This window comes from Bos indicus, chromosome 16, assembly GCF_029378745.1.
Source record: "Bos indicus isolate NIAB-ARS_2022 breed Sahiwal x Tharparkar chromosome 16, NIAB-ARS_B.indTharparkar_mat_pri_1.0, whole genome shotgun sequence".
Lineage (NCBI taxonomy): Eukaryota > Metazoa > Chordata > Mammalia > Artiodactyla > Bovidae > Bos > Bos indicus.
Window position 1 is genome coordinate 71,167,306 of NC_091775.1, and position 19,177 is coordinate 71,186,482.

Below are 19,177 nucleotides of genomic sequence, written 5' to 3' on the forward strand. Positions count from 1 at the left end.
TCCCAACGGCTAAGAAAATGTAAATGTTAAGAGAGTTGTAAAATTTCTCCTTTAGGGTTTTAAAACAGAATCTCACTTTCTTTTAATAATCAGAATAAAATATTTTGGTTGTCTTTTTGAAATTCTTTAACATTCAATAATTCTTAAGATTAAAATTTTAAAGATACACTCTGAAATCTCATTGCCAAAAAGAAGACTGAGGTTGTGCAATTGTCAAAACTAATATTCTAAGACTGCTTATTTGTAAAGTCTATACAAAATTTCAAGCATTAAACAAGAGTGCCGATTCATATATAAAGCTACGTGATAGCTACTACAAACACAAGGTGAATAGGTATGTATATCTAAAGTCAAACACAGAGAATATAAAGAAATATCAAATAAATCTGTGAGGCTTCTTTTAAAAGCTCTTATACTCTTACACTCTTTTAAAGTATAATGTAGTTAAAGCTGAGAAATTCCTTTAAACTCCCACCTTGAATTTTTTAAATCTCTGGGGCGGTGGGGGGAGCAGAAAACAAAAAATTTAAAGGATAAATTCTACCACTGCTTTGTCAATTTTCAAAATATCTTCCCTATAAAACCCAATGTGTTGAGTTTCCACGCGGACCCCTCCCCCGACACTACATTCTGTATTTGCAGTTTCCAGGGTGGTTGAGCAGTCTCCCCAGTCTCCATAAGTACAGCAGGGCTACAGGCATTAACCAAAGTGATGGGGGTCGGGGTCGGGGGGGAGGAAGTACACTAATTCCTACGGAAACAAACAAATTCTCAGGTTATTCCCACGAAAACTCAAAAAGAGATAGTGATATCAAAGGATGCTGGATTTTTGTCTTCCAATCAAAGAAATGTACCGATGGGTCTAGTTCTGCTGCTGTTTGAGTCTGGCTGGGTATTTCAGCTTCTCTGAAAATGAGGACAGCCAGACTTCTAACACTCTTTCTACCTGTAATTTTATGATGCTGAAAGTGTTTTCAAAAGCACTCATGAGCCTTTCTTATAACTTCTCCCTCCATTAACCTAAGACGCCCAAAGAGTGGGATTATGCTAAAAAGAGCCAGCATTCCAGTCTTTCTTCTCCTTTTTCTCCACAGTGACTCTTCCCTTCCCCTGAGACCTGATGGTGAGCAAAATCAATCAGTGTCACTAAATCTAACCGCTATCATCATTTAATGTAGTAGAGACACAAACTCAGCTCCAGATTAGATTTCAACTCATCCAAATTTTTGAAGGACAGCAAAACTCCTTAGTAAAATTCTAGAACTCCCACTTTAGCCCTATCAATTCTCATATCCTAACAAAATAAAATCTCACTGATTCACACTAATGATTCAAACTACCAAAATTCACAAATAAAACAAGTTTAAATAAAACAATAAAGATATCACAACATAAAAATTGTTTACCTCTGTTTCACTCATGTTTAACTCACAGAACACTTCAACAAGCTAGGATATTTTTCAGAAAAATAATGCTGCTTTAGTAACCCATATTGTCAAAAGGCTCGCTAAAACATAGAATAAGAGTTTTATAGTCCTCATGACAGTCAGAGTTTACTGTCTCCTTCTTACAATCAAAAACAATAGTGTTAACCTGACCCCAAAACTGTGTTATAAGCAGCCTCACTCCAGAAAAGTAAAAAAAAGCAGAAACCCTGGACTCAGGAGACAAAAAAAATATCTCTATGTGTATCAGAAGAGAAGGGAAAGATGCAAAGTATACACTCTTAGACTACATGAAGTCTGAGATGCTGGAGAAGCCAGGTGATCCCAACATTACTGAAATCACACACGTACTGTCTACTGACCCAGGCCCTGCCTTTTAGGCACACAATTGAAGCCACGTGGATCTGTCAAAGATATGACTCAGAAATAACTGTAGATAATACTAAAACTAAGCGAGAAATTGTACAGAAAATTTTAAAAGCTAGAAAATGTGTCTCAAGCCCAGGCTTTAAAAATGAACACCAACCTTCCTGTAAAGCTTTATGAAGAAGGAACTACCTTGCATTTAAACTGTGAATTCCCAGAGTTAGAATTTACTTTTCTTTAAGAGACATTGCTATGGTGCTTGATAAAGAAGGGAACCTGATACTCTGCATTTAGGCTTTGATGTATTTGTTACGGCACATTTTCAGACTGGTGACATCACTTGATTCTGTTCCCTGGTTTTTCCACTAAGGGAGACCCACACATGTCATCGCATCCTTCTCCTTACCTCTACTGATAACAACAAATAGCTACTCACCCACATTCCAAAAATACTAAGAGACAATTCCTTGACCTCCCTCTGGCAGTATACTCTGTTGCTGCTCACTTCCATTCAGGATATGATAGGAAATATAGTAAGTTCACATATAGAGAAATTCTATTTAAATTTAGAGTATTTAAATATCTCTCCCAAACTCTTTCCCTTAACGACACTTCTTTTTAATAAATAGAATCTTAGACGCTTCATTTCTCTTCACTCTCGAAGTTACAGTAATTGTGGAACTGTTACTAAGAGGTCATATAAAACTCAATAAAAAAAGCAACTATTATTGCAAATAAATATAATAGTCAAATTAAACCAATATTTAGATGCTAAAAGAATTAGTCACATAAATGATGGAGCACTTGATCCAAATATCAAAATGATGGAACAATTTTAAAAGTATACACCTACAGAATACATTAAAATGATAATCAATAGTACGTATACTTTGAGGGGAGGTGGGGGGGAGGGTAAATGCAGTTCTCTAATGTCACAGGATTTTCTTCCCAAAACAATTCTTTAAATTTTGAAGTTAATTATATGACTCAAGGATTCCAAGTCTCTCTTTTGGGGAAAAAAAGGTAAGAAAAATATATAAGCTTTTAGAATAAAAGAGAGATCTTTGGTGAATAGGACAATATAAAACTTAAGCCACATTCTTACGAACCTTAAAATTAAGCACCACATATACTTTTACAGTATCAAAAAAAAAAAAAAAAAAGCTGTGGTATTTGAATTTTCCATAAATTCTGTAAGTGTTCAGTAAAATTTAAAACAAATAGTTCGTTATCTTTCTTCCAAAAGAGTCAGACTTCATTAATGGCCTTAGAAATTTTTGTTTTAATGTGATCTATCACTAGCGATATATGTGAACCAAGGAAAAGAGTATCTTTCTTCTGCAATGAGCATTCCATGTCAGCTAGAGCGTGGAAACATTAGTCCTGTGTTTCTACACAGACAGTCTTTCCCTGCAGCATCTGTTGCTAATTGAAAGGAACTAGAATTACAAAATTCTAGTCAATTTCTCTCACCAGCTCTTGCTGTGTATAAAGATTTTCTATGCAGGGGCTGAGCATTAGTCTTCCACTACAGATAATGACTAAAGAGCTAAGAGAAACACGGAAGAAAACATTTCTTTTCTCTTTATATATCCAACAGTATATGGAACTAAGCTGTGAGAAGAGGGACAGCTAAGCATATCTTCTGTTAGCTTGGTAAACTACAATTCTGTAAACATAACTATTCACCTATAAAGTGTATCCGTGCCCCAGTTAACTGTGTATGTCTACGGTTTGGGCTGTCTCTTCACACAAATCTTCAAAAGTAAATGTCAGTATCAACCAAATCTGCCTTATCTCCGGCTCTGGGGCACAGAGCCCGGCACGTGGGCAACACGTTAACAGGCGTGTGCAGAACCACCATCTCCACCTCGTGTTTCGCAGCACGATGCACTAAAGACCTGCAAAGGCTGCACTGCACGCGTTTTCTTGAAGTCTCATTGAGCAGAGATCTACAGCAAGTCTTTCGGCATTTTTCATGTGGTAGGCCAGAAAGTTTTAAATGTTATCTAAAGCATCGCTCTGGCTGCTAGATGAAACCCCGATTAGAACAAGGTAGAAATGCAGGTCACTGAGCTAAGGACTGCAACAGTCCAGGGAAGAGATGACGGTGGCTTAAAGAGGGGTGGTCAAGTGGACACCTTCCAGGGCTCCCCTCTGCAGAGTGTGACTGCTACAGTCTGTCCCAGCATGGATAGCATGTGGTAAGGAAAAGGGACTGGAAAGCCCTGGGAGTAGGGAGAAGAGAGAACTGGGAAGTAAACTGAGCTTTCCTCTGCCTGCGTTCAATGGAAGGAATCTAGACACAATTACATGAAATGTGCTGCAAATAGGTAAGCTGGAGATAACCCCGAACTAGAGCCTGGAAGCTGCATTTCCTAGCCCGTCCTTTCAAATGGGCATTTTGCTCCTTTGTTATTTAATAAAGTTTTATCTGTATTTCAGAAAATGTAAGCTCCCCAGTTATCTGGCTCCATACGCCATGAAGTCCTTCAACATTGTACTCAACCAATTATTCAAATACCTTATTGTCAAGTAGAGCGTATGAACCGCTTAAAAGTTGCTGCTGTTGCATCACTTGGACTCATTAGAGTGTCACCAGAGAAGACCGATGACAGGGGCTGGCACTTTCCAGAGGGGAGAGTTTGCAGCGGCCGGGCTCTGTACTTCTCCTCATGCCTCAGGTGACAGGAGGGAGGCGGGGCTCCTGCCCTCTCTCGGCGCATCCCAGTCTCTAGCCTTGCTTCCTGCCACCACAAGACTAATTCGGGTGGTTTCCAGGTAATCTCATGATATGAAACCCTGGGCCCTGGGTTGTATTGTGGAGACTTGAACATAAGTAACACACCACACTAAGACAATTCAGGGGAGGTCTGACCGACTTCTGCTTCTCTCACCACCCATATTTTAATTCCTTGTTGTCGTGGTGACCTGGCAACCATGTTCTGAGCTTTTACACAATTATCTGTACAACTTGGGTCAGGACTCCTTGATTTAACTAGATGCAGCATTCCAGAGCCAAAAATCACTTGTTCAAGGAAGTTTATAGGTACCGTTACTATATAGTTTTCTTGTGAGATAAAATAAGAAACAGGTAACTACCAGATGACTTCTGGTTGACTGACTGATTATAATTCTGAGCTCTGTACAGTCCTGCTTACTTAACTCTCACCCTGCATTTCTGGTAGGAAAAAAACCAATAGCATGCTCCACTTTCCATTGATCATATCACAACAACTCCATTCTGAATAGCCATCGGGTGTCACAGTGTTACCCAACCAAAGCCATTACGGTTGACTGATGAGAAAAAGGCTAACTGAAAACTGTGAATATGACAGGCACGGCTTTCCCTCTCCCTGCTGCTCTGTTGCTGTGTCAGGCAGGCCAAGCTACGTGCACTGCTATGAAGGGAGCTTCAGGAATTCTATTTGCTTTATCATCAATTTTTTAAAATCTTAGGATTTTTAAACATTTATTTGAAGGAAGTATTTATGAACAACTGTTTAGAAGGCATCAGACCTGGTTACTTCCTGGCGATTCAAACTGACAAGATTTTACAAGGTATAAAAATTGAGGATTTGGTCAGAGTAGCTTGGCAAGAGTTCTGGTATGTAATGTTGAACTCAGCTTTCATCTTCGGGTTAAGTATCAGGAGTGAAAGATAGTTCCCTGTCTTCTTCAGAATAATATGGTGGTAAGGTCAATTAACTGAACAATTACCAAAAATACATTTGGTCTTCAGAAGCATTAAGTGTTCTTAAGCGTTAGTCGCTCAGTTGTGCCCGACTCTTTGCGACCCCATGGACTGCAGCTCACCAGGCTCCTCTGTCCATGAGATTTTCCAGACAATGATACTGGAGTGGGTTGCCATTTCCTTTTCCAGGGGATCTCCCCACCCAGGGATCGAACCTAGGTCTCCTGCACTGCATGCAGATTCTTTACCAAGTGAGCTACAAGGGAAGCCCGATGCAGCTATTACTTAAAACTATTTAAGTATCTAATCTCATGTTCCTCTTCTAAAAAAGAAATTTGTCTAAGATCATAAAGAGAAAGATTAGGAGGAAATAAGAGATGAAAATTAACTTTCTTTTAATAATCTAAAGCTTGAAGTAAACCCCTTATTTCCCCAATATCAGGTAGTACTAGGAAATGGACAGACATTGTTTTCACACAGAAGAGGTGAAATACAGTATCAATTTGTTTACCCTTATCAATTCTCTAGTTCTAATAGCTAAAAAATTTCTTCTCTTGAGAGGGACTAACATAGTCTTTACTCAAGTGCCAAATAACAAAGACTAAACACTCTATTACTCTGTCTCATTTTTACCACTAGATCCAAATCACATTCTGATCTGATAAGAAGTATGGTTTCAAAATGGGTCTATTTCAGTACCGAGTGACCTTAATGCAGAAGTGAAGGTGACTGGCCCATTATTAAGGGATTCATGAAGGTTTCAGAATACACCCTGCCTAGGGATCGATCCCAAGGTTCCAGACCCTCAAACATACGTAAGTGAAAGCAAAAGTCGCTCAATCGTTTCTGACTCTTTGTGACCCCATGGACTATATACAGTCCATGGAATTCTCCAGGCCAGAATACGGGAGTGGGTACCTGTTCCTTTCTCCCAGGGATCTTCCCAATCCAGGGATCAAACCCAGTTCTCCTGCATTGCAGGTGGATTCTTTACCTGCTGAGCCACAAGGGAAGCCCAAGAATACTGGAGTGGGTAGCCTATCCATTTCCCAGCGGATCTTCCCAACCCAGGAATCGAGCCACTGCCAGCGGATTCTTTACCAACTGAGCTATCTAGGAAGCCCAACATACATAAAGTAACCCTTTAATCTTCTTTCCATCAGAAAGCTCTTGCCCTCCTGGACACGGTTAATTAAGACTTAAGTTGACTTGAACCTCTTTTTGCTCAACCTAATATTACTCAGGGCACAAGCTTCATAGTACACAGCGGTACTGATGGGGGTTGAGTGCACTGACGGAGGGAATTTTCCTCACGTAAAATTTCCACTATTCTACGGCAAACTTGAAAAGATACTGCTTCTCTCAAAGAAGATATAGATTTAGTTTTATAACATTAGGAACTAAAGGCAAAAGATTAAAAGTACTTGCTAATCATTCAAGGAAAACATTAAAACATTTACTATGTACAAGAGAGCTACTGTTGAAGTTTTGCTTAAGGGTAAATCAAACAAAAGAGCTTCTGTTTGAAACATAACGTTTAAATATTAACCACAGATATTTCACTCTTTTAAAATTACTTCTATGGTTCCCTCTTGCCTTTTTCTTCCTTTTCCTATGGGGTGGAAGACTAGACCAGCAATACAGCCATACTTCCTGGTTATAACATTACTATTTCAAAATATACATCTATATTCGTCTGCTTTCTCTATCAACTTCGCATGCTTAAAATTAGATTCCTCAGTCATGGTGAAGTTACCTAGGACCCAGAAATTCTGAGATCTAAATGATTCTTCTTTTAGACAACTTTGTTAAAAATCTTGGCATTTAAATTTCACACTATTCAAGAGCTGTCTTGGCTCTTCTCCTCCAAATGAAAATATTTTCCATAAACTCCTCATTTCCATATTGCATATCATTTATGCACAAATGATACATGAGTAAAAACAGAATACTTAGAAAGTCCTCCAAGTGAAATAATTTTTTAACTTACTGATGTTAGACAAGAAATCAGTATTTATTCCTCAGGGGAAAAGTTTTTGCCTTAATAAGATGGTCTCCAATTTTGACTAAACTTTGTATAAGAAGGCTATTAGATCATCTGACATCTGGCATCTTTTCAATATTCATGAAATCTACTTCGGGTAGATATATGATAAAGCAAATATTAATATTATAGGATGTTAACTGCAGAATCTAGGTGACAGATAAATATGGGTGTACAATTCTTCCAACTTTTCTGTATGTTTGAAATTTTTTCAAAATAAAATGTTAAAAAAGTTTTAAAAAATCTATTTTACTACTGATAAATTAAGGCCTAAAAAGTCTTAAATAATTTGCCTATGTCATGCAATGAGTTAATGGCTGATTTCAGAATATTGAGTTTTGATAATTCTCAATTCCATCATAATATTCTAAATCTTAAACCTATGATGCCCTCTTGGTATTTTTAAACCATCCACAGTCCGAGTCTCAGATCTAATTATCAAATACATAACTGTCACACGGAACACCATGCTTAAAAGGCAACTAATCGTGTATAAAGCACGCTTATGGAGAAAGGCAGGAGAGACTATGCCCCAAAAATATATTCATGGGTTATTTGACAAAATCAGGCAAGAAGAGCAAAGAGTGGTAGTAAATAAATGTCATGCTCTAAAACTGAATTTTGCAGATAGTTTTCAGCATGGTTTTTCTGTTTCGCTTTTCACTGTCAGCTGTGAGCTGTTCCCAAGTGTGAAATCGCCTAAGAGAGGAAGCAAAGCTGTCATTTGACATCTGGGAGCGTGGAGATTGGGCTGCGGTAAAAAGCACTTCGGACTTCTTCAATTTACACACACATTCACCTATAAATTCTCAAGTGTGAAAAGTGTTCAATGAGAAATATCAATGTAAATCTCAAGCGTTTATAAAGGCTCATAATAGGCTGGAAAATAAAGGTGAAGAACACACTGACAGGATACCATATCAAGTTGCTAACACTGGAGTGGGAAACTTAAGTGATCATGTTAGCAGAAAAACGACACATAAACAAATTTTACTCACTTGTCTTAATTGCATATTAAACTTTCAAATCCAGTCTTTTGTGTTTTTATGTGCTTAATATTCTAAGGACTATTTTGTAGCTGCCTTTTTATGATAAAAGACGAGACCACTAAGAAAAAAATACTGGTAAAAGAAAAAAATACTTTTTTGACATTTTATTTTTCCTCTATATTTAAAATAGTGTAACAAAAATTTTATTCTATATTATGATAAGCTAATAGCTCCAGTGATAAAGCACATAAAATCTTTTACATAAATCTGTGTTTGTAGGTGTGTATATACAAACAGAAATAAAATGAGTAACTATAAGGAAGCCCTCTGGAGAAGAGTAACTAGTTAACTCCAGTTTTTCTATAATACTCCAGATTATCCTAAAATCTCTAGTAACAAAAAACAGGAGACTGATGTATGGCAGAAACCAACACAATACTGTAAAGCAATCATCCTTCAATTAAAAATAAATAAGTTTAAAAAAATAGGAGAATCTGTCTAGACATCTCTTAATATCTAAAACTCTCCTCAGATGGGCACTAGATAGTGCTATATTTATACTGTCATGCTATAAAATCTATTCCCACTTTGGGGACTATTTCTTCACTCTTTCTTTTCCTGAACTCTGTTCTGTGTTTCTATGGTATGAAAGGAACCCATTTGCCATGAATGATGTTTATTTAAAATAAAACCTTTCTAGAGAATCATCCTAGATAATCTAAGGATACAAAGTGAATATAAAAGGAATGGCTTCTACTTTGAAAACAGGGCTGAGTTTGATCAGTGAATTCGTATTCTCAAGACCCTCTTGATGGGCCTGCAGCTGCAGCCATTTATTTGCTGGCTTTTTCACAGATGTAGACAGAGAAAGCTCCATGGTTTTTGTCTTTTTGTTGTTGGATTTATTTTCTTTAATATAAAAAAGTGACAACTTTTTAAGTTCTTCGTTTCACTATAGAAACTTGTGAACATCAGACATCCCTGGTAGTATATATATTGCTGAAATAACTGACTTTTTAAAATCTAAGATCTCAAAGTTGGCAGAAACTATACTTAAATAACAGAAGGTGATCATTTGCATTTCAAAATTTATCTATCTTGCTTTTCCCCTCAATTAGACCAAAACATGTTGATTCACAGGTTTCTCTGTGTGTGTTTTCTTTTTTAAACTTATTTATAGAGCAGAATAATGGCCCCCCTGCTAGTCTGGCATTTGCTCAAGTTTCTGTCGAATCTGTTACTGGAAAATTTTCTCAAAATATAAAGGCACATCATCCACAAGATAAAAAGATACACTGCTGATATTATAGAGTACAGGGCAGGTGGACAATGTTTTTAGGACAAATGTGTGATAAGGATTCCCAGGAGAGACGAGTGGTGAGGGAGAGGCTACACGCTGTTTAAACAGAAGTGAGTCGTTCTCATCACAATCTTCCGACAACTTTACTTTCTAAGCAAACATCAGCTGCTTAACCTGCTTCAGAGTTACTTGGGCAAGAGTACTAAGGTCAGAGCTGGGAAACAGGAGGGAAAGGGGGACATGGGAGAAGTACTTCAACCCTTACTACTACAAGGAGTAGATCAAAAGATAATTTAGTACTCTATGTCCCCATGTGCTCACTGATTTGTGATTTTAACCACTGAAACGTCAGCTTCTTATCACTGCTTCCACCCCTCTGAGAAGAGGAGCAAAGTCTACTTGTATTTTTATCAGCAGCACTGCCATTCAGTTTTGAAAGAAACAGTAAATCACAAATTTTTGCTCCTTACAAATGCAATTCCCCTTCATTATAAGCAATGGGCAGGAGTACACAAACTTAACTTTGAGTTCTGCAACTCTAGGCTTCAAATCATCTGAACTAGAATACCAGCATTACTTTTCAATTAAGGCCATTACTGATCTGAGTTTTATCCTATTGATAAATTAATAGGTCCAAGGAATGAAGAGACTTCTCACATTGTTCAGTATATGCCTCAATACTATAACACTTTTGTAACTCATAAAGCCTGCAGTTCTTTTATATAAATAATTAAAACAAAGCCCTTCTTCAGACGACAGCTTTTTTCAAATGTTAGTGAAGGACAACCTAGACCATGACAGCAAAAATCCATTAATGGTAGACTGCCACCTGCTGGTGAACTTTGGGAACTGCGATTTCTGGGAAAAGGCTTAAAAATTAGAACTTGGAAACTGATCTGAATTAAATTCAGTACACAAAACTGTATTCAGCTGCGTACAGAGCCCAAAGTATGTACCTGCTGATGAACGTCATATGGCTTTGTTCCACATGTATTAGAATTCTCAGGGGGTCAACATGCTATGGATGTTAAACATGTCTGTATTTTGAAGAAAAATAATCTGCTAGAAAGCCAAAGTACAACCCTTCAGATAGTTTTCAACAAGAAAGTGAGAAGAAAAATAGGAAATAAAGAGTCAGTTATAAACATTAAACTACTTTACAAACATCTGCTTTTGATGTGAGATTTATACTACACTTAAGGACTTAACAGGTTTTACTTAAAAAAGAAAAACAACTCCCAGATTTAATGTTGACCCTAAATCCTTGAATCTGAGCAAACTCCAGGAGATAGTGAAGGACAGAGAAGCCTGACATACTGCAGTCCATAAGGTCACAAAGAGTCAGACACAGCTTAGCTACTGAACAACAATAAAACCTTGAAATTCATTATATTAACATACATATTTATATACATTGGTACCTAAAATATTGTTTATTATCAAATTAGAAAGGAGGAAAGTCTGTCAAAAAATAAAGCAGATAACCATAATAAAGTCATTTCACTATGAAATTTTTTTTGTTATCCCATTAACTAAATCATACTAATAAGATCAAAAGCCAGCGTAATATTATCTATTTGTGAGAAACAAAAAAATGTAGGCATGTTCTATGCTTTATAGCCCCTAGGAAGAAACAAAATCAAACAATCCTAATTTGGGGGACAAAAGAGAAAAGAAGAGTATAACAGTAAGAAGAAAATCTAAATCATTGTTTTCAGGAAATAGTTTGAGGATATCTGCTTGGCATATTGAAAAACTTTTCTATTCCCCAATAAAGAAATAATTCTTAACAATGAAAATTACAACTAAAAACCATATAGCTCTTTCAATCCTTGTAATTATTTCCCATTATGCAGGGAAACAATGTTAACAGCAACAAAACGCTGGTTTGCTAGTAAGCATTAAATACTGTATTAATCAACAACTAAGCTGATCATGTCAATACAATCCAGAGCGGTGACGAGTAAAGCAACTTTGGCCATCCAAAGGGGCTGAAAGTGAAGTCGCTCAGTTGTGTTTGACTCTTTGCAACCCCATGGACTATACAGTCCTTGGAATTCTCTAGGCCAGAAAACTGGAGTGGGGAGCCTTTCCCTTCTCCAGGGGATCTTCCCAACCCAGGAATCGAACCCAGGTCTCCCTCACTGCAGGCGGATTCTTTACCAGCTGAGCCACAAGAGAAGCCCAAGAATACTGGAGTGGGTAGCCTATCCCTTCTCCAGCAGATCTTCCCAATTCAGGAATCGAACTGGGGTCTCCTGCACTGCAGGCGGATTCTTTACCAACTGAGCTATGAGGCAAGCCCATACTAGGCAAAAGGTGAACAAACTGGATTCAAACACAGCCCCATCTGCAATGATGACAGAGAAAGTAACTCAAACCCAATTCATATGCTTAAGAGACCTGTAATTATCAGCAAAGGACCTAACAACCCCAGAGGGTCTCTAATAAGTCTCTAATTTTAGAAAACAAAGATAATACAGTAAAAGAAACCTGCTGGGTCAGATATTTGGTTATTTCAAAACAAGAAGAATATGCTTCCTAAAATTTCTCAAATATGGAAAGAATTCTTTAAAATCTGTTCTAAAATGTCAGGATGGCTCATCACTGAAGACACAATATTGTTTTTGTTTTTTTTTTTAATTTCAAATTTTATCCATTTATAGCCTTAGGAATTTTATTGTTTTAGTCATCTACCTCTCACATCATAAAAATGATCCATTTGAAGAGGTTCAGGAGGACTTCCCTGGTGGTCCAGTGGTTAATAATCTGCCTTGCAATGCAGGGGACAGAGGTTCAATCCCTGGTAGGGGAACTAAGATTCCATTGGCCATGGAAAAAACTAAGCCTGCCTGCAGCAACTAAGACCCAGTACAGTCAAATAAATGATTTTCTTTTCAAAGAGATTCAAGATACTTAAAGGTCTTTTTAAACACTAAGAAGTTAAGACATTTCTACAAATTCATTGCCAGTTCTAAGAGAAGTGTAAACCCATTTAACAGCATACACTAACAAATATACATATACACATATGCTATGGACCATATAATGATTTTATCCCCCAAATAATCTTTTTTAAAGGGTTAAAGAGATAACCAGATCCAATATCTTGTCAATGGCTAGTGAAAATACAACTTGGATAAAGAAATGAGAGCTGCGGAACTACTTTTGCAAGTGAGACGTTTAGGAGACGGCTCTAACCTGGGGCACAGTACATTCTCTCTATGGCATCGCTGTCACAGGAATCTTCAACCTCACTCCACCTGCTAAAATACGTTAGCTGAATGTGTCCTAAAAACAAAACGACAGGAGAAATCAAAACATTTTTCTCTTCCATTTTCTGCAGAAGTGAACTGTAATTACTCCTTTTGTAGCTAAAAACAGTATCATTAAGAATAATGGCATCATTAAGTACTAGAAGCTATTACTGGGGGTGAATTTGCTGCACTGATAATGAAGCTCTAGACAGGAAATGAAGATACTAATTACAAGATAAAACGCCTACTCAGTTAATTGGAAGCAACAGCGAATAAAAAGAAATGCATTTGCAAAAGTTCCTGACCTCTATCATTCAATAAGATGTTGTTTGGGTTCAAATCGCGGCACACAATCCCCTCTCTATGTAAAGCATCAAGGGCTACCACCATTTCAGCTGCCCATCTTTGAATGCAGCCTTCTGGGATGTAAAACCTGGAGTTCAGTGCTAATTTTTTATCAAGGTCCTCAAAAATCTGGTGTATTTCCTTGTCTCCTTCTTGTGCTAGCCCACTCTCTTGCTTAGGCTCCAAGTCTCTCTGAAATATAGCGGGTTCCTCTTTAGCCAAATCATCAGCCTGATCTGTAAACAGCAAGACTTCTTCAGTTTTTAGAGTGTCTGTATTTACGTTATATTCATTAGCACCTGAGAGCGGGTCAGAAATGTGGAATAATCTTTCTTCCGTGTTGTTTGCAGTTCCTGGTGACTCAACCCCGCTAAGTCCTTGGAACTGAGACTCTGAACTGTCTAACAAAGACATGTCTCCCGTATTACTATGATCAACAGCTGGTAAAAATAACATCCCAAGATCCCCCTGTACGTAGTGTTTCTCTGTTATACTGTGGGCTTCAGGCCCACAGGGATCACTCAGTTCCTCTGTGCCTTTTTCTTCCTGTGCTTGGCACTGTTCAGTACTAAGCCTGAGGCATAAAACATCAGGGGTTTCCAACAGTTTACTCTCTATTATGCCTATATTAGTCTGTGTGAACTTAGTAGGTCCCACTGCCACGCCATCTTTCATTGGCTCCAGTTCACCAGGCAGATTTACAAGAAGATCAGGCCTTCCTTCATCAGTACCACTGACATCATCAAAAGCAGCATCTTTAAAAGAAATAACGGGGACTGAGTCATCTGAGCCCCTGCTAATCGTGTCCTGAGCTACACACTCTACCTTGCTTTCACTCGTCCTAACGCTCCTGGGAGTGCTTTCTCCGTCTGACAGAGTGAAGAACGGTTTCAAAGGTTCTGACTTTAGACTATACAATTTTTCTCCAAAATCAAGTCCTAGGAGTTCACTAGTGCTGTCCTTACTATCTATCCTAAAGAATTCCATGGGGATGTTTTTAGATCTACTGAGGGAATCTGATGTTCTTGGAGAACTAGCGGCTTCAAGGCCATCATCTCCAGGGAAGAACTTCAGCTGTCTGCTGGGGCTGTCGCCGTCAGTAGCAAGCTGTCCTGGGAACTTTTCTATAGCTTTGGTATCAACATCATTCCTTTCAGCCTTCATGAAAGGTTCCTCACTCAAAGACCCTGGTTCAATCTTCTCTTGCCCGTACTCATTGCATAATGTTAAGTAGCTAGTAGTGCACTCTTCCTCGGAACTGGAGCCGGAGTCTGGCCATTGTGGAGAGCTGTCTTGCCCACCATCATCTTGGTTGCTATCATCCTGAGAGCTTGGAGTAAGACTAGTCTTCAAAGGCAGAACTTGGAGCGTGGCTCCACCATCACTTCCTCCGGATTCAAAGCTGGTGCTGTCCTGGGGACTACAAGCTGGCTGCTGCAGGTGAACTTTAGCAACTGAAGACTTTTTCACTTCTTCGATGTCAAAGCTTTCTTCAGGACTTCTGTTGAGAAACTTACTGATATATGACCAGAGTTTGCCACCTGTGAACAAGTACAACCAAAAAAATAAAATTAAGAACCCCAAATTAATAGTTACATATTGAAGCCATTAGAAAAACTAAAAAGTATTCTAATAATCAAAAGCAAGTCAATGATACCCATTAATGTCAAGTACGCTGTAAGAAGCATTTTAATAAAAATGCCTTCTTGAAGAACAGTTGCTCATGGATTTGGGATTCATGACAACAAAGAGTTTAAACAGAATTTCTGCAATGAAAAAAGAAACTAAATAAAATAGTTTATAAATGGTGAGTACAGTTTCAAGCGTATCTCCTAATATCAATTATTTTATAAATATCAACCTATTTCTCCCTTTGAAGAACTGGTTATAACAAAAACTAAATATGAAATTTCACAGCTAAAATTCTACTTACAAATAATTAACTCTATAAATATCTATGTTCTGCTTTGTTAATAATTTTTTCAAGCATGGCCACCGAAGCTCTACTGACAAGAAAACAGTATTACAAAAAGAAAGAATAAGTCTGATCCATAAATCTTAAAAACAGTAATTATGGGAACATACTTTGTGAAGATACAACTATTTCTTCCAAAATAGGAAATAATGCACTAAAAATGAAACCCTGTACTAATAAGAAGAAGGCAATTTTTTCAGTACATTTTTAAATGTTGCTATTAAACATCATGTAACAAAGGTAACTAAATCTTAGAGGAAATAATCATTGACAGTCAATTATATCTGTAAAAAGTCAATGGAAGCATCTAAAAACTCTTTCTCTCCTTGGCATCTCACTTCATTTAAAGGAACTCAGTAAATAACATAAATATCCAACATGGTGCCCAGCACAGAGTAAATGCTATGAAGGGTAGTTGTCATAATATTATTCCTAGGATACCCAGACATCTTCTACCAGTGATCTAGTTTATAGACTTATCCCATTTTTTTAATTCAAACATTGTGGCTTTTAACTTTTCCCTGTGGCTTTTTCTTAGCTAATCTTCTGTCATCACTAGATTATATGCAAGAGTCTCATTTCCCCATATTCAAACTACTTTAAGGATTCATATATGGCTTTCAAATTCACTCACTCACACACAAAATAAGCTGTGCATTGATTCCATCTTTTTTTATTTCTTTGACAACAACGATGCCATTCCTCTGATCACAAATACCTTCACCAGCACACTGATAATAACGCCAACCGTGGGACTCTCCTGGTGTTCCAGTGGTTAAGAGCCCACCTGACCAATGCAAGGGACATGGCTTTCATTCCTGGTCTGGGGAGATCCCACATGCCACAGAGCAACTAAGCCAACGAGTCACAACTACAGAGCCCCTGTGCTGCAATTACTGAAGCCTGAGGGTCCAGAGCCCATGCTCTGCAACAAGAGAAGCCACTGCAATGAGAAGGCTGCGCATCACAATGAATGAATGCGAGCTCACCCCACTCGCCAAAACCAGGGAAAGCTCAGGGGCAGCAACAGAGACACAGTGCAAGCAAATAAATAAATAAGCAATGCCTACCCTGAAGCTGGGATTCTTGTGTGAAATCCAAAAAATCATGTTATCTACTGTTTTCAGTGCTCTTAGATTATAACCACCGTAAGGACAGGACCAAGTCTTTTTCATCTTTCTATACCTACTGCCTGGAGAAGGTGATGGCACCCAACTCCAGTACTCTTGCCTGGAAAATCCCATGGACAGAGGAGCCTGGTAGGCTGCAGTCCATGGGGTCACCAAGAGTCGGACACGACTAAGTGACTTCACTTTCACTTTTCACTTTCATGTGTTGGAGAAGGAAAGGGCAACCCACTCCAGTGTTCTTGCCTGGAGAATCCCAGGGATGGGGGAGCCGTCTATGGGGTCACACAGAGTCGGACACGACTGAAGTGACTTAGCAGCAGCAGCAGCAGCAGCAGCAGCAGCATACCTACTGCTGATACGGTGTGCAGGAAATGACAGGCATCACTCAATGCTTGTTAACTCAAATGGTTACTCATTTGTGATGAGATACGCCATCACAAAGTGGCTACTATCTGTAGCTGTAACGTTCCAGTAATCAGCAAGGAACCTAATAAAGTTCTAAGACAAGTTGCATTTATTTTTAGGCTAATTGGGCTTCCCTAGTAGCTCAGACAGTGTAATAAAAAAAAAAAAAAAAGCATCCACCTGCAATGCAGAAGACCCAGGGTTGATCCCTGAATCAGGAAGATCTCCTGGAGAAGGAAATGGCAACCCACACTAGTATTCTTGCCTGGAGAATCACATGGACAGAGGAGCCTGGTGGGCTATAGTCCATGGGGTCGCAAAGAGTCGGACATGACTGAGCAACTAACACACACAGACACACACACACACACACACACACACACACCCTGGATGAGCTGCTCAAATCTAAAACTGATTGTGCTTAAATTCTTTATTTTTGCTCCCCAGATCACTTCCTCTTTCTGACTTCAGAGCTACTGAGGCACAAAAGCTTTGGACCATCTTGGACACTTTCTCTCCCTGTTCTTCCTACATCTGACAAGTTTCAAAGTCCTATAAGATCTACACATGCTTCCCACAGTCCTCCACTTCTTCTAATTCCTCCAATCACTCTGTGCTTCCTGGAATAATGTTACAGCTACAACTAGACCTCTACTGTCAGTCCTTCTTGTGGCGCCCTGCCATACTAATTGCTACCCAAGTAAGCTTTTCACTTTAGCACAGATCTTATCATGTCATTTCTCCAAAATCCCAAATCCCCCTGCTGCCCACCTACTGAATAATGTACATCCTCAGTCATTTCAGTCATGTCCGACTTTTTCTGACTCCATGGACTGTAGTCTGCCAGGCTCCTCTGTCCATGGGATTCTCCAGGCAAGAATACTGGAGTGGGTTGCCATTTCTTCCTGACCCAGGGATTGAACCCGCATCTCCTGCATCTCCTGCATTGGCAGGTGGATTCTTTACCACTGTGCCACCTGGGAAGCCTCACTGAATGATGTACCAACACCATATGGGCATTTAAACCCCTACTAATGCAGTATCAATCCATGATTTGGTTCTCTCCCTCAAATTACTATGGCATTTTACCTGAACAGAATTTCTCCACATATAACCCATGCTGGGTTTTTGCTCAAATGAAAGCTGAGTGCCAAAGAATTGATGCTTTTGAACTGTGGTGCTGGAGAAGACTCTTCAGAGTCCCTTGGACTGCAAGGAGATCCAACCAGTCTATCCTAAAGGAAATCAGTCCTGAATATTCATTGGAAGGACTGATGCTGAAGCTGAAACTCCAATACTTTGGCCACCTGATGCAAAGAACTGACTCATTTGAAAAGAACCTGATGCCAGGAAAGATTGAAGGCAGGAGGAGAAGGGGATGACAGAAGATGAGATGGTTGGATGACATCACCGACTCAATGGACATAAGTTTGAGTAAACTCTGGGAGTTGGTGATGGACAGGGAGGCCTGGCATGCTGCAGTCCATGGGGTTCCAAAGAGTCATACACGACTGAGCGACTGAACTGAACTGAATTGATATTTATACCACTTAGAATTTTCTTCCCTTTTAGTTTCCCCAATATCTGCTTGTCAAAATCCTATCCATTCTTGAAGGTCTTTCAGAATTTGTTTTCTTTTATCAATTTTTTTACATGTTCTCACTGGATACAATTCCTATCTTCTTAGAATCCTCTGTATCACTTCATCCCTCTTATTACATTTACAACATCCTATTTCCTACTAATATTACTTTTATGCTTTCATCAGCTCCTTTACCAGACTGCAGGGTCTTCATAACTACAAAGAGAGGATTCTGTGTAGTAAGTAAAATAATAGGAATTAAATATTTATTAAATAGAGTTTTAAAACAATGATATTTTTACAAATTTTTGAAAATCTTTCAAGGAAAAGCTTATGCACACTAAAAATGTCATTTTTTTGGTCATATTTTCTTCTTATTCTAAAACTGATACATATAATAGTTTTACTATGAAAATAAATTTAAATACAGAAAAGGACAAGGAGAACAGCAAAAAATTCAGAATACATAATTCAACCACAAACAGTATTAACCATTAGTATATTTTTTTCAGACTTTTCATAACTAACATCTTATCATAAGCATTTTCTCATTTCATGAGAATACAAACTTGAATGGCTACAGAGCATATCCATGAGATAGACAGATAAGGTGTTTAAATGTTCCTCTACTGTTGAACATTTGCT

General features: G+C 38.4%; 1 protein-coding gene across 7 annotated transcripts in view; it reads right to left on the reverse strand.

Annotated features, from left to right (window-relative positions):
• Positions 1–19,177, reverse strand: part of RPS6KC1 (ribosomal protein S6 kinase C1) — a 204,001-nt gene that overhangs the window by 18,439 nt on the left and 166,385 nt on the right. For 5 of the 7 annotated variants that reach the window (XM_070768601.1, XM_019976168.2, XM_070768602.1 and 2 more), the window contains 2 exons: positions 13,401–14,981; positions 13,040–13,129 (listed from right to left, as the gene is read on the reverse strand). In XM_070768601.1, the coding sequence (XP_070624702.1) occupies positions 13,040–13,129; positions 13,401–14,981 (1,671 nt within the window). The remainder of the gene's footprint in view (positions 1–13,039; positions 13,130–13,400; positions 14,982–19,177) is intronic. The other 2 variants (XM_070768600.1, XM_070768598.1) reach the window with 1 other exon arrangement.